Raw genomic sequence first — 15,369 nt, forward strand, 5'->3', positions numbered from 1 at the left:
CTTTATAGTGCCTATTAATAAATAAATTTGTATAATATAAATAAAATATTGCAATATAAACCTGTTATAAAAAAATGTATCCCACCGAAAAGTCTTTAGACTTAGTGGGTGACAAATTGTTATGTGTATTTTAAAATACCAAATAAACGCTGCTCTGCATCACTGAAACTAAAACATTCGGAAAATCATCAAGGAGTTTCCCACTTAAATCCTTCCCACTAACTAAAAAGGAATTTTAAAAAATTCAATTTGAAAGATCTAAAAACTAATAACCATAGTCAACAAATCATAAAATCAGTCTAGTTTTTTTTTCTATACAATGGCAATACAATAATCAATTATTTGAATGGACAACAATACAATATCTCTAATTGTGCTATTTTTTATATATGAATATGAATATATGAACTCGAGTATAGCCGAAACTAATCCGACACATTCCGACCGCAGGTTTTGGCTGAGCCTGAAATTTTTGTCCAAAACCGAAACCGCGGTCAAAACTCGTTTTATTGGCCAAAACCGAAACTGAGACGTCTGTCGGTTTCCATAATAAATGTAAGGTGGCATCGATTATTTAAATATAAAATTAAACTATTTCATATATCGATGATTTGCAAATATATTTTAATACCTAAACATAAAAAAAAAAATACTAACCTTTTTGATAAAACATGGGACAGAAATATCTTTATTGTATTAAAATAATCCTTATCTCCAAAAATAATATGTTTTTGCTAAAAATTAAAACAGAATTTCTATATCCAAGAAACTTTTAGACATATCCAAATAAGGAAATATAACTTTTTTTAAACATGTTTAAAGTAATAAAGATCTATGAAATACTATCTAGTAAAAAAAATACATTTATATTACTTATTAGCAGCATAAAAATATTTTTAAATTTGTAATTTTGAATTCCCGCAAAAACGGCCATTCCATTGGCCACGCCCCTAATAAGTCACGATTTATGTTTTTATTTGTTCCTTACCATTTAAATTAGTTTAGAACATTGTCGGTATTCGTAGTATGGGATATTTCCCTATTATGACTTTCCAAAGTGTTGCGAAGTTAATGCCAATCCAAGCAATAAAAATGTACATATTGTTTCTCATAGAATTCTGCCTACCTACTTAAATAGGTAAACCAATCAAATATATAAATATTTTGATATAGAACATATAATTATTGATTTACATTTGTTTGCAACTCGCAATAATAAATGTATGGAAACCGGTTTTAGGTCAACCGATCCATTTTCAGGACATTATCATAGGTATAATAGATCTAAAAAGATAAACAACACTGATTTATTATAACACATTTAACATCTCGCCGAGTCTGTTTTTATTGTTCTTTCTTATGGAACTTCTATCCCGTTTAGAAAAAATAATATTTTGGAACTAGTTGTACTTGACTACCTTGTCTTAGTTTAAAGTATTAATTATGTATATTTATTAAAATATGAAGTGTCCAAATAATCTTAGATTTAAACCTGAAAATTCAATGCCAAATGATGGCGAAATATTTATAGTCAAACCTACAGCCTACGATATTTGTTAAGTTTATCAAGTTCATATTTCAATAAAATCCCTTCACTTATTTGAACTGTGTAGGTACCTACCCAGTACTATAATTACCTTAGAGTAATATAATTCGCTATTACATAGAACAAAAGCGTTCCAAATTTTTGATATGGTTTTTAGTTTAACAGCAAACGCGTAAAATTCAGTTTCGGTTTGCGCTTGAAGTTCTTGACCTGAGTACCTACGGCCCGTTGTATTGCTGTAAACTGTAGCTTACTCCGTTGTTGATGATCATATAATGTTTTTCGTCCGTATGGGCGACTCTATTAGCCAGTGGCATATTATTACTCTCAGGTACTTACCATGCTCGGTTTGTCCATATATTGGATGGAACCAAAATTTTACCTCTGAACAATCAGTTTCTATTTTTTTTTTTTTTTTTGATAAAATCACCTTTAAGTTAACTAATCATTTAAATAGCTACGAGAAATGTTGTGTTATTGGTTTGTTGTTTTAATTGTAGTGGTTCGAGATGGGTTCGATGTGCATTCATTAATAACTTGCGACAAACCGCACACACAACCTTCTGACTCCGCAGTTATGCGCGGACTGATATAAAAAACACTGCGCTCTGTTTGATTCTGGAATATGGAACTGCGTAAGTGTTTTAGTTCTTTTAAGGCGGTCCCCCAATACAGAATATCACAAGTTCGCGCATGCGCAAATGGATATCTTTAGTATCTGTGGAAGCGTTTCTAACAAACACCTCAAGGTTTATTTTCCATGTATTGTGACGGTTTCATAAAAAAATTGGCTCTTAAATCGGTTGACACTATAGCATTTTATTAATGAACTATGAAATATAATTATTTCATGCTTAATTATGGCATAAAATTGCTTTTTAGTTTATTTCAAACTTCAACTTTATTTGAATTTCAATGAAATGAATTATTTATATAACATGTTATAAATAATACATTTCATAGACATATGGGCGGACATATTACCTTAAAGCAATGTCTTCCTACTTACCCAAACTGTTCAGTTTGAGAAAATAAATAGTAGGTATGTGAACATATTCTAGGTATATTTATATATGTATACACCTTTTGCTTAAAAATGTCTATAAATCTACATTATACTATGAATATTAAAATGTTTGTAATTTCGTTTTGTTTCAGATGGGAAGAAAACTCGAGATATTCTGCAGTCGGTTAGTGGCAAATTCCATTCGGGGCAGCTGTCCGCCATTATGGGTCCGTCTGGGGCCGGAAAAAGCAGTTTACTCAACGCTCTTTCTGGATTCAGGTAAGGCTTCAAATGCAAATTCATTTATTATAAAGGAGTTTTAGAGCTATATTAGTTAATAATTTTCAATTCAGGAATATTTTTATGTTATGATTATCAATTTTTTAATTATGTACTTACTTATAAATAGTTTATTACTAATTTTTTTAGACAAGTCCCAACTGCATGGGACCAAAGTCCAATGCTGTTAATTAATTAGTGAATACAGACATACAAGTATAATATCACCACAAATATTATATAGGATCAGAAACATAATAATCGTTTTAAATAATAAAAATATATGGCACATTAACATGGTAAACAGAAAACTCAGGCAATTGATTAATATTTTTTTAAAAAAGATAGAAAATAAAGTCATATATTCGAAAAATCATCAAGGAGTTTCCCACTCAAATCCCTCCCGCTGAATCCAGTCCCTAACTCCTTATTTTTACTTAACTCTTGAAAATAGTTTTTGCCATTGAGAGCTTAATACGCTCTTCCAAAATATTGAACACTTTCGGTGCGATAAAGGAGATGTGTTTCTGAGCAAAAGTCATACGGGTTTTGGGTGTAACATAATTCGTGCTCTGGAAAAAACCTTGTATGAACATTTTGCTAAGGTCTCTCCTTATTGTCCGCCTAGAAGTGCGTAAGTGCTTCTTTTAGGCACAGTTGTCTCATATCCAGCACCTTCATGCATCGGAACAATAAAAGCATAATTATAAAATACAAATGTAAAAATCATGCTAAAATCATTTAATTTATTTCAACGTTAAAATGTATACGCCTAGTTAAAGGCAATCTGCTTCTATAAGCGTAATTTATATACTAAGGTATAATTTTTCTATAAAAATTAAATTCTCATATGAAACTATAATTTTTCTTTTATTATTTCGACGGTATAGAAGACAAACGTACCAAGTACAAAAAACGAGTTTGGTAACGGCAAATGAATCAAATGAAAATGTCGTATCATTTGCACTCACTAGACCACTATTTTTTTACATCTTCCAAAATCGTAGTTGCATATTTATAATAGGCGTGATGAAAACTAATATAAAAAAGCAACTTGTCAAATGAAAAATTACGAATTCTGTAATTCGTTTTTTGTCTTCTAGACCGTCGATTTTTTATGTTCAGTCTTTTATAAAAATAAAATGTTTTGTTCTCTGTTATTCTCCCGAACGATAGGACCGGTTAGTAAAATTTGGAAAAAAAATACAAGTAGAATTATTTGAAATGTAGAACCACGCGAGGTATGACGACACGATATGAAAAAAAATTATCACAAGTCATGGTCCTTAGTCTCCGTAATAAAGATGTGATTTCTTTGCACATCGCCGATTTCTCTGAATCATTACAGGAGGCGCACGTCACGCGCAAACAATAAGAAATATTTTATTCAATTCCTATTTTAGTATCCGGGTATTGTATCAAGGGTCCACTTAGAGAAAACCAATTCATTTATGTAAAAACGGCTCACACCCTTTCACCTTACCGTGCCACTCAAACCACTAACCATGTACAATCATAATATGATGGACCAGAAATTTATATCCGCACCTAATCGTGCATAGGGCACTCCATTAGTACGACAATTGTAGCGTGATGATCTCGATCAGAAATTGTAAATACAATTTAATTACCCTTTCCGCACACCACGCTCCTGCAAATAAGTACTTGACCCTAAGACTTAACCGTTTATTCAAAATAATTAGTTAATACGTCTTGAATTTTTTTACCAAAGTAATTTGCAGAAAAATGCCACTAAATACGGGAGTTCTGCTTAAGATGACATACCGGTAATATACACTAAACAACTAACTTAAGAAGGAACCTTGAAATATAGTTGATAACGCGTACAGATACCGCTAATAGGACAAACATACACGGCGGATAGTGCGCGCTAATGCATTGTGTTGGTTGGGATTTTTTTTCTATATCGCCCTCAGAAAAGTATTTTTTGATCATCACTTCTGGATGCATATCATCTGGCAGCTTTGTGGTTCTTTGTGTTTTATTACATTACTAGCGGACCCGACAGACGTTGTCCTGCCCGAACGTTGGCTTGCCTGCGATAAGCTTGGAAAAAAACTTAAGTAGGTACCTAGGTACTAGTTCGTGTTTAAATTCCAAAACTAAAAATTGTTATTATTCAAATATTGGATTTAAGTCCAAATTTCAAATATTATTTAAATATTGGATTTAATCCACAATACATTTATTGCGATGATTTTTTAATACATCAAATGAAAAACCAAGATAACATCTGGTTCTTTGTCAATTATATGCAAGGTGGTGCTACACATTGTGTGCTGACATACCATCTAAAACAAAAACATTTTTATTTTATTTATTTATTTATTTATTTATTCACACTCTTTATCAAAATACAATTCCATATTCACTTTGCCCAGCTAACAAGGGTACATACCCCGTTCCAAGCTAGGCAATTTATTTATCTGCGAATTATGCAAAGAAGAGTAATATGTCATCTTAGACGGTTTATGTTACCTTAAGAATATCGGAAATATTTCGTTTTTTTCTATAAGGAAGTTCAGTAGTTTTTTTATTTTTTTTTATTTGTTAATAGACTAATAAACTAAGTAAAAATTTTTTTTTTTCAATTTTTATATAAGTTTTGTATTTCTGAAATAACTCTGAGTGTAACGTCAGAGGTTCATTTCCGCTAATTTTCATTCAGTTCTTCCCATTGGTTCAGAAGCGACAAGCAGACCGGAAATCTTCCATAGCTCTTAGATCATAGGTTGATTCACATAAACCAGTGACGTCATTCAAAGTAGTGCGTTTTTATCAAAATATTTTAATTTAATGCTCTAATTTTTACCCCGCGCAAGAAAACAATTTTTGTATCCAATTTCCCGTAGGGCTAAAGTTCCCCATTACTGTAATTTCATTAAAATCAAATGTAAATATATGATTTTTTATAAAGCCAAATAAACAGTTTATGTTATTTTGTGTTTTGTTACTAAAAATAAAAAAAACATAAGTACGATTTTTCTCCTTTAAAATAAAGAATGTCACCTTAAGCAGAATTCTCTTTATATTAAAATGGCGGTCCCCAGTTATGTACCAAATCGCCAAGAACAAAGAATATAGCCTACCTTGCGGGTTTGGGTTCAATTCCCGGTAGGATCACAATAGTTCAGTCAATGTACAGCCCATTTAAATCATTAAAAAACTTTGCTTATGTGTACATAACAAAAAGTTTACATAGAAAATCATGCAAATGTGCCTGCGTAAGCTTGTGTAAATAAGCAAAAAAAATATGTTTACCTACTTGTTTCATCGACAGGCATTAACATATAAACATAGGATTATTAAAAATATAAATGCACTGTAGTTTAATATACTACCCAGCTAAAAATAAAATAAAATTTATCAAATGTTTCAATTTCTAAAATCACTCGCCAGTAGTGGAGACGTATTATAAACAAATAGTGTAGGTATTAATATTGGATCTATTTTCAATTAGTAGTTATTTATAACTTTGAAAAAAGTAGCAATAAAGATATAAAAATAGGTCACACGTGTAATATTTATATTTTAAAATCAAAAACAAAAGTAACATAACGTGCTTTATTCGGTGGGAGCGTGGGAGTGTCGATTTGGTTAACCCCATTTCTCTTCTTATTTTAGATCTGGCGGAGTGACGGGCGAGATCCTGGCGAACGGGGTGGCGCGCAAGTCGCGCGACTTCCACAAGAGGTCGTGCTACCTGACGCAGGAGGACCTGCTGCAACCGCTGCTGACGGTGGGGGAGCTCATGGCGCTGGCGGCGGCGCTCAAGATGCCGCCGGGCGCGCCGCGGCAGCCCACGTGCGCTGCCATCCTGTCCAGCATGGGGCTGGCCGAGCACTGCCACACGCGCACCGAGCTGCTCTCTGGCGGACAGAAGAAAAGGTATAAAATGGTTTACGCCAGAACCTCTTTTTACACGGTTTTGAAATAACACAGTGCAAAATGTAATTAAAAATTCGGCCACTACTATGCGTTTTGGCCGCGGTTTCGGTTTCAGCCGAAACTTGCGGTCGGGATGCGTCGGATTACGTTCGACAGTACTCGGGTGCATTTTGTGATGGAGATGGAGAACATTTTTGAGATTGGAATATTAAAGTCTAGGCATTTACAGGGCTTATTTATTTTATTTTACACCCAAGAGCCTTTTTAATTATGATTTGTGCTTTGTTGGTTTAATTTACTTGGGGGTAAAATAATGTTTTTTCTTCTAAACGTGGTTTTTAAAACTATCAATTCATAATATTTTATGTTATTTAGAATTTCACATAAATAAATATAACTATAATTTTTAGTCATATTTTATGGTGAAAGTTTAACGAAATTTTATAAAAACTCAATTAATTAATAGACAGATTGATACTTTCACACATTAAGATATAATATATAGAGATAACACTCTATACAAATCCAAGACAAAAAGTCGTCCCTAAAGGAAAGGGAATGACCAGCGGAGGGAGCAAGTATCGTCATATCGACTTTGACACGTAAAACAAGTAGTAGGTACAGTAAAAAGCACGGACTATTTACATCGGCCTACTGTAAGTTATATTTAGTATGTCGCTCCCGTCTGCATACGCGTCACCTTTGTTTATCGTTTCGCTATACGCCCGACTAACTGAGCAGGACAAAGACAGGAGATAACTTACTACTGGTAACATATTAATAAAACTTTTGAATATTAAAATAGCTATTTAAAATAAGTATTGATTAAGATAAAAACATTGCTTACCGGTGAACGGATATACTATCGCTTTTTCTATATTTTCCAGATCGATGTGTGCAGTATCTTAGCGCACATATAGGCATTTTAGTAATTACGATGAGAAAAGTAGCCGGTGAACGCTCGCAACAGACTAAAGTCCGTTCCATCAAACATATGCCGATTGGCCGCAGGTTGAGCGAACATATTTTGAACACGCATGTTTACTCGAGTTATATACCTCAATGCTTTCACACGCTTAATTTTGTAGATCGATAAGGTATCGGTTTTATCGCTCTCACGATATCTTCAGATCAGTCTGTTACTCAATAAAATTTATAAAAATATACGTATCAACTAACCTGTCATTGCTTTTTTTTACCACAAAAGACCAGGACACATTCATGGTGAATTAAAACACAAAACACCTAGGCTCAGTGATATATTATTACCTCTATACCTAGGCTTGAGAAAAATTGTATTGAATATTCGTGTTCTCATCGAGAATCGAACCCGGAGCCTTCAGTGCACGAGTCAAGCTTCTTAGCAATTACATCACGGGGATCACCGTGGTGTAATGGCTATTATGAGCTTATTTTATTAATGTCTTAGTAAAACACTTTATAAAGTTTATAACAGAGATGGAAAACACTTTAGAAAATGGCGTATCGCAGTCTTAGTTTCCTCCATAGAATTAAGAATAGTCCAGAAGGAGCGTAGAATCATATTTAAATACATCGGGCTGTGTCCAATAATTCCCCCACTCCGGCTTACTTTCGCCGCGCGTATTCGTGAAGTCGCCGGGTAATGTTGCTTGATGGGAAAAAAAAATCATCACACAAATGTAAGGTAAAAAAAAAAGTAGTCCGTTAATTTCTCCAAAATTTTATTGTGCACGCGGAAACATTGATTGACACAACAGATTAGATAAGTAAAGGGTCATTTAATAAGAGTAATTGAATTAATGAACTTTGAACTTAAAATATAAAACAAAATTTATTTGACATAAAACGGATATTTTTATATCATGTTGAATAATATTTGACGTTTTAAAGATAATGTCGTTCAAATGTCCCCCACGGTGTTGTTTAATCCGAAGTATAATTTTCATTAGTTCTTTTATTAGATGAGCAAAGTAGGGTAAAATAAAATTTTACCCTAGCAACACTAACGAAATTTCCATTTTGTTTTTTTGATAATCTGACGGATGGAAAAATAAGTCAATTTTTAAGTAATGCATTTGTAATATACACATTCATTTGCAAATTACAGATGAAATGTGATTGCATCCTGTTTCTTTAAGATCCTAGCAGTATTTCTAAGCTTTAAAAGGACACAACAAGGCATGGTTGAATTCAAATCAGGAGTTGCGTACTGAGCGACGTCTACAAAGAAACTAATTGGGTCAAAACGTAAACCTACTCATTTATGAGTAGTTGAGTCGCCTTCTGTTTGATGTGCGTATGCGGTTTCTGGACTATTCTTAATTCTATGGTTTCCACCTTATTTATCTGACAGATATTTCCCTAAATTGAATGTTAAATAACTATTTTCGACATATTTTAGGTTATCAATAGCTCTGGAATTGGTCAACAACCCTCCGGTGTTTTTCTTAGACGAACCGACCAGCGGTTTGGATCAAGTTACCTCCTCTCACTGCGTCCACCTGTTGCGTACTCTTGCCCGTCAAGGACGGACAGTCATCTGCACAATCCATCAACCGTCCGCCTCCATCTTTGAACAATTTGATAATGTAAGAAATTAACCACTTCATTTTAAATATTATCAACTAATAACATTACACAAACAAAGAATGTTTTTTTTAAAATTAAGAGTTTGTAAAAATAACTGTAGATTTATAAAAAACATGATTTATGTTATAACTGTATCATTATAGCACGTTCAGTCATTAAAATCTTTACATGCGTTTGAAATCCACCAAAAGGCAAAATATGTATATAAGATTTAAAAAATCAAACAGTAAATGAAAAAAAAATTGTATGTGTGGATATTTATTAAATAAAACGAAGCGTAAGAATAATTATCAAACAATGGATACTAAGCCATTTTGATTTTTCATTATATTATGTGAAGAATCCAGGAATGATTACTTGTTTTGGTTCCTTTTTTATTTACTGTAAATCCATGGTTTCAAAAATATAAAAGGTTGAAAAATAATACTATATGTTATGTTGTAGGTATACGTGATTGCACAAGGTCTTTGTGTATACCAAGGAGCCACTACAGCACTTGTACCATTTCTGTCATCTGTGGGTTTACCGTGTCCTCGGCACTACAATCCGGCTGATTTTGGTTAGTATCAGAATATCAGAAATATCCTACATTTATACCATCCTTAAATATTTCTCACTTCGGTTTACGTGTAAAAAATGGGGGCCTCTTTTGTGGTTTAATGGCTAAAAGGCTTGACCCACACGCTTAAAGTTCCGGGTTTGATTCACAGTATTAGTGACCGACCGAAACCAGCCAAAACCGAAACTGAATATCGGCTTCTGTTCTAGTTTCGGCCGAAACCAAAACTTATTGTAAAAAGGTAAAAGTCACTTAAAAACGTCCAAAATTAGGCATTTTTATTGTTAAACCTTACGAGTTCATTAAAATAAATAAAAGGCATAAATGTAATGGGTAAATTTATTTATTTTTAGCGCTTTTTTGGTTTGTTATGTTTTACATAAATAGGTAGGTACTTAGGTATTCATAACAGTTATTCTGTGTACGCTATAGGAACTTAACAAAAATATACATATGAAAGATCTTAGAACTACTAACTATAGTAAAAAAAATCACAAAATCAGTCTAGTTTTTATTGTGTATGTTAGACAATACGGCAATACAATAACTAGTTTATTATTTAAATAGACAACAATCCACTTAATTGTGCCAATTTTCCACCCGAGTACAAACCAGTACCAAACGTAATCTGACAAAAAAATAGACGAATATTTTATTAGTTAGCCATTGAAAATATGTTCAAACGACAATTTTGCCCTTGAATTAATAATTCAATAAAGTAGTTCTTAGACAAGAACGCCATATGAGCTACAGTTCAACAAATAATGGTTGCGGGCAAACATGGACGAACATGGAGGTAATTTTGCCCGCCATCAAAAATTTTAATTGCTTGGAATCGCATTTAAATATGACTGAATTTACAATTGTAACCCAATTCAACGATTACCAAGGTCATTCTTAGTAATTAAAAAGTAAAGCATAACATACATTTTTTTTGAGAAAATCAACATAATTGTAAAAAAGCGGGCAAAATTGGCCGGTTTCGCGGTACTTTATTTTTTTGTTCAATTATTTATCCTGATAATGCTTTTATTTCATATTATATTCTGGATTAATCAAATATTTTTTTACTGATTAGATAAAAGTTACGTAAATAATTTGCATAACTAGATGTAATATTAAAAATGTACAAATATTATCTTAAATTTTTTGTAATATGTATTTCGATATTCATTCCTTCTATTCTTTCCTAATTATTCTTATTCCTAACTATTCGTTCGTAATTATTCTTTTTTTTCTTATTTATTGAAAACGTTGAATAAACAGATACATTTTTAAAAATAAAAATGATGCATGTAAGACGAAAAGAACAAACGAAAAATACAAAATCAAATACCACTCCAAAAAATGCAACTTCTTGTGCTTGGTGTGGGATTACAACAAGCACAATTGTAATGTTATGAAAATTTTAAAGGTTATATAATACAACACGGTGATAAGACTGATATACAAATGTGTAAGTCGCTAACCAAAAGAATATACATTCACATAAAATATTATTTAAACTAACAAATTACCTATAGTCCTTAAAATATAGCTCGATTAGAATGACAGCTGTCAAACTAATTTCATTAGTGATGGGAAATTACTGATCACTGATCAAATCGATTTTATCAGTTATTTCATGCAATCATGAAACTCTGTTTCCGAAAATTGATATAAAAAACGCAAAAACAAGCCTATTATAGTGTGTTTAACACAATTATTCACAAAAATAAGACATTTATACTTTTTTCATGAACAACATCAAATGAGCTATTTTTTTATTCGATCGTGTAAATACATTGATCAGTTTGTTCCATCTCTAACGTTTTTGAAAAATGATATAACCTTGTAAGAACGTCGTTAATAATTAGGTTTATTTTAGTTTTTTTAGTTTTAAAGCTGATTTTATATATTAATGTGGATTTATGTGTCAAGCATTGTATTAAAAAAATAAATTAACACGCCAGATACGAATGATTTTTCGTGTGTCAACATAAATAACTCCTTTGACGTTACTACAAAGTTATGTCGTCACTTTTTCTGACAAATGTCATTCTAATCAAGCTATATTTTAAGGACTATAGGTATATAAAAAAATCATAACACTGATTTCACTTTTATTTTCACAGTTATTGAGATGACAGAAACTACTTTTAACATCACAATGCTTTCTGAAAGAATGAAAAATGGGAAATTGCATCAAGTAATTATAGAACCCGAAAACAAAGAACAAGAAATTAAGATAAGCAAAGATCCGTCAGAAAAATTGATCGAGGACAAAAATCCACTAGACAATGTTTTATTTTCTAATCACAGACGAAATTCCACCATTTCTTCTTCATCTCAAATATCCAATATTAGTTCAACAATGGCATGGCTGAAAATGAAGAGACTCTCTACCGACTCAGACATAGAATATGCAACATCGTCATTTACTCAATTTAAAATATTACTATCAAGAATGTTGCTGCAAATTAGAAGAAATACAACAGGTAACAATGAGATAAATGATTAATAGAAATGAAAATTATAATTGATGTGCTAATTATTTAACTTTTTGTTCATAATGTAGGTACATTGGTGGGCTTATTGCCAAATGGCAATTTCTCCAATCAATAAAATAAATGTTTAATATTTATAATTCAAGTTACAAAACATATTCAATAGAAAATAAAAATATAAAGATATACAAAAATAGAAATGACGGTATTTGTATATAAATTACCTTAAATCAATACTATTACTCAATGGGGAAAAGGATAAAGAGGAAAGAGGGAAGGAGGAGAGATTAAGGAAGGGAAAGGAGATGTTTCTTCAGACAATAACTGAGAGTTTTTTTTTTTTTTTTAAACACTTTATATATATGAACAGTTAACATACATATGCATAAGGGCGGGCATATTGCCTTAAGGCAATTTCTTCCTACCTGCCCAAACCGTTTAATTTGAAAAAATCAATGGTATATGAACATTTATTGGTTTATTATAATATTTTCATTAAAGAACAAAATGTTAATAAATATATATATATATTTTGCTATAGATACTCTTTGCTAGATCTTTGATAGTGTGGATGCGAGATGATATTTCAGTTGAGCCGCATGGACACTATATGCGTTAGAGAAGAAAGAGGAATTGTGGATGGGTATTAAGAGGGTGCTTTGGGAATTATAATAAAAAAGCTTCGAGAAATAGAAGAAATTTTTCACAGAGGTATAAAGGAGTGTTAATACCATGAAGTACAGTAATTTACCAATCTGTTATTATCTTAAGTTTGCATTATTAAAATTAACGGTTGTCGTACTTTACTCCTGAAATTCATATTGCAATAATGGTTTTGAAACTTCTAAATAACATTATCATTATTCTAGCTATTTGGATACAACTCATACATCACCTCTTGTGCGGTGTACTTATTGGGTTATGTTTCTATGGAACAGCAAATGATGGAGAACTTATGTTTAACCATCTAAAATTCTGCATTGGAGTGACAATATTCTTTGCTTACACACAAATCATGGTTCCAGTATTAATTTGTAAGTATGCATAGTATGGTATAGTTACCGTGACATTAAATAATAATAATAAATAATTGTTTTTAGATGCACTGTGATCGACTAAAATGTAAAAACATTGGACTTTATAAGTAAAGTTATCCTTTATACAAGCATTATGTTCTTTTATAATATTTTAGATCCTCAAGAAGTAAAACTTGTGAAGAAGGAATACTTTAATCGCTGGTATGGCTTAACACCATACTATGCAGCACTTACCATATCAAAATTACCGGTTCAAGTATTTCTGAATATTCTGTTCTGCAGTCTGGTATACTTTATGTGGGGATTACCAGTAGAACTTGTTAGATTTACAATATTCTGTATTGTGGGAAATATGGTCTCACTAGCAGCAGAAGGAGTTGGCCTAGCAATAGGATCGGCATTTAGTATTACGGTAAGAATTCATACAAAAATGTCAAGCAAATTTACACTTTTTACTTTCATATGTAATGTAACTATTTTTTCGATTTCCAGAATGGTTGTGCAATTGGGCCATTAGCAATTGCACCATTCCTGGGACTCGCAATCTATGGATTTGATTTTGCTAAAAGTATTCCATTGGCCATGAACTTACTGATGAGAACATCCTTCATACGATGTGGCGTTGTTGCGATGGCACTGACGGTGTTTGGATTTGAAAGAAAGACTCTGGAGTGTAATGATGTCTATTGTCATTTTTCAAAACCTAACGTGCTCCTTGAATATTTAGACATTGCCAAAAGTTCTGTCTGGTTTGAAATTCTGTCCATGGGTGGTCTCTTGTTCTTCTTTAGATCAATATGCTATATAAACTTAAGGAGGCGTTTTGCAACATAAAAAAAAAACTGTTAAAACTAAAGAAGCTGTAAGTATATATGTGACGAAAATAAATAAATTTTAACTGTGTATACATATTTACATGTTATTAATTTTAAGTAGATATTTTATTACAACTCGGTGTAACTAAAATAGGAAACACATTTTTTTTCAAGATGAAAACAAATAATGCACGAAAACTCATTAATTTATCATAATATGGTAATTTGCAGATACAATAATAATAAAATAATGCAGGAAAGAAAAAACAAATAAATAATGAAATGTGTAACCTCGTCATTACAAATTTAATACATATTTCTTCAAATGAATTTTTGTAAAACTAAAATAAGCATTCAACATATCGTAAAAATAATTCACTGCATGCTCCTGGCTGGGGGGTCCTAATTACATTTATCAGTGTACAAATTAGTGATGTTAACAGATTATATTATTTTTACGCACCTTTGAAAAGCAACCATGTTCAATTATGGTCATACCAATAATTAAAATATCCAAATAAAATACTTACATGTAATTTATGTAAACATTTGTTTGAAATATATTTACTAAAAGCACTGAGATTCCTTCCCTTTACAATAAAATCAAGAAGTTTTAATTTGTTCAGTTAATATATTTTTTAGGATACATTATTGACAGATGTTATAAGATTATTACTATGGGAAAAAATATGAACTTTATTCAAAAGTAATACGCAAATGACATGATCAAAATTAAAAAACAATGATCAATTAAGAAAATTGTGATTACTCACCAACAAATCTTATAATTATTTTTATAAAAATAGTAATTTAAGGGCAGCTAGTATTATAAAAGAGTGGTAGGTTATTTATTTTTAAATACTGATTAAACCATTTCTTACCTTTATCAAATATCCCATTAAACACAAAACAAAAATGTTATTTTTAATGTTTGAGGTGTTATTAATAAAACAGCATGTATGAGTGATTTTATATTTACATTATAATAATATTATGTTAAGATATACAAATGGGTTGGTACTCGCTAAAATTATAGTAAATAATGTGATATTTTTTTAATGTTGTAATTTTTATAGTTTTAAAATAAATTATTTTATCTTTCTTCATGTATATGTTATAAATAAATATAAAAAATTATGTTTGATTTGTTTGTTTTTCATA

The 15,369-nt window shown here is 31.3% G+C and overlaps 1 protein-coding gene across 5 annotated transcripts in view; it reads left to right on the forward strand.

The window, feature by feature from the left end:
- LOC148280928 (ATP-binding cassette sub-family G member 1) overlaps nucleotides 1-14,982 on the forward strand; it is an 86,836-nt gene extending 71,854 nt beyond the window's left edge. For 2 of the 5 annotated variants that reach the window (XM_088227578.1, XM_088227581.1), the window contains exons 3-10: nucleotides 2,705-2,831; nucleotides 6,477-6,740; nucleotides 9,124-9,310; nucleotides 9,756-9,870; nucleotides 11,985-12,347; nucleotides 13,226-13,390; nucleotides 13,549-13,805; nucleotides 13,886-14,456. In XM_088227578.1, coding sequence (XP_088083704.1) covers nucleotides 2,705-2,831; nucleotides 6,477-6,740; nucleotides 9,124-9,310; nucleotides 9,756-9,870; nucleotides 11,985-12,347; nucleotides 13,226-13,390; nucleotides 13,549-13,805; nucleotides 13,886-14,227 — 1,820 coding nt within the window. In that variant the 3' untranslated portion in view covers nucleotides 14,228-14,456. Of the gene's footprint in view, nucleotides 1-2,704; nucleotides 2,832-6,476; nucleotides 6,741-8,762; nucleotides 9,015-9,123; nucleotides 9,311-9,755; nucleotides 9,871-11,984; nucleotides 12,348-13,225; nucleotides 13,391-13,548; nucleotides 13,806-13,885; nucleotides 14,457-14,850 lie in introns of those variants that run through there. The other 3 variants (XM_088227579.1, XM_088227580.1, XM_088227582.1) reach the window with 3 other exon arrangements.
- The last annotated feature ends 387 nt before the right edge of the window (nucleotides 14,983-15,369 follow it).

Source organism: Micrasema longulum, unplaced genomic scaffold (assembly GCF_059751315.1).
Source record: "Micrasema longulum isolate JH-2025_06_02 unplaced genomic scaffold, ASM5975131v1 h1tg000511l, whole genome shotgun sequence".
NCBI lineage: Eukaryota > Metazoa > Arthropoda > Insecta > Trichoptera > Brachycentridae > Micrasema > Micrasema longulum.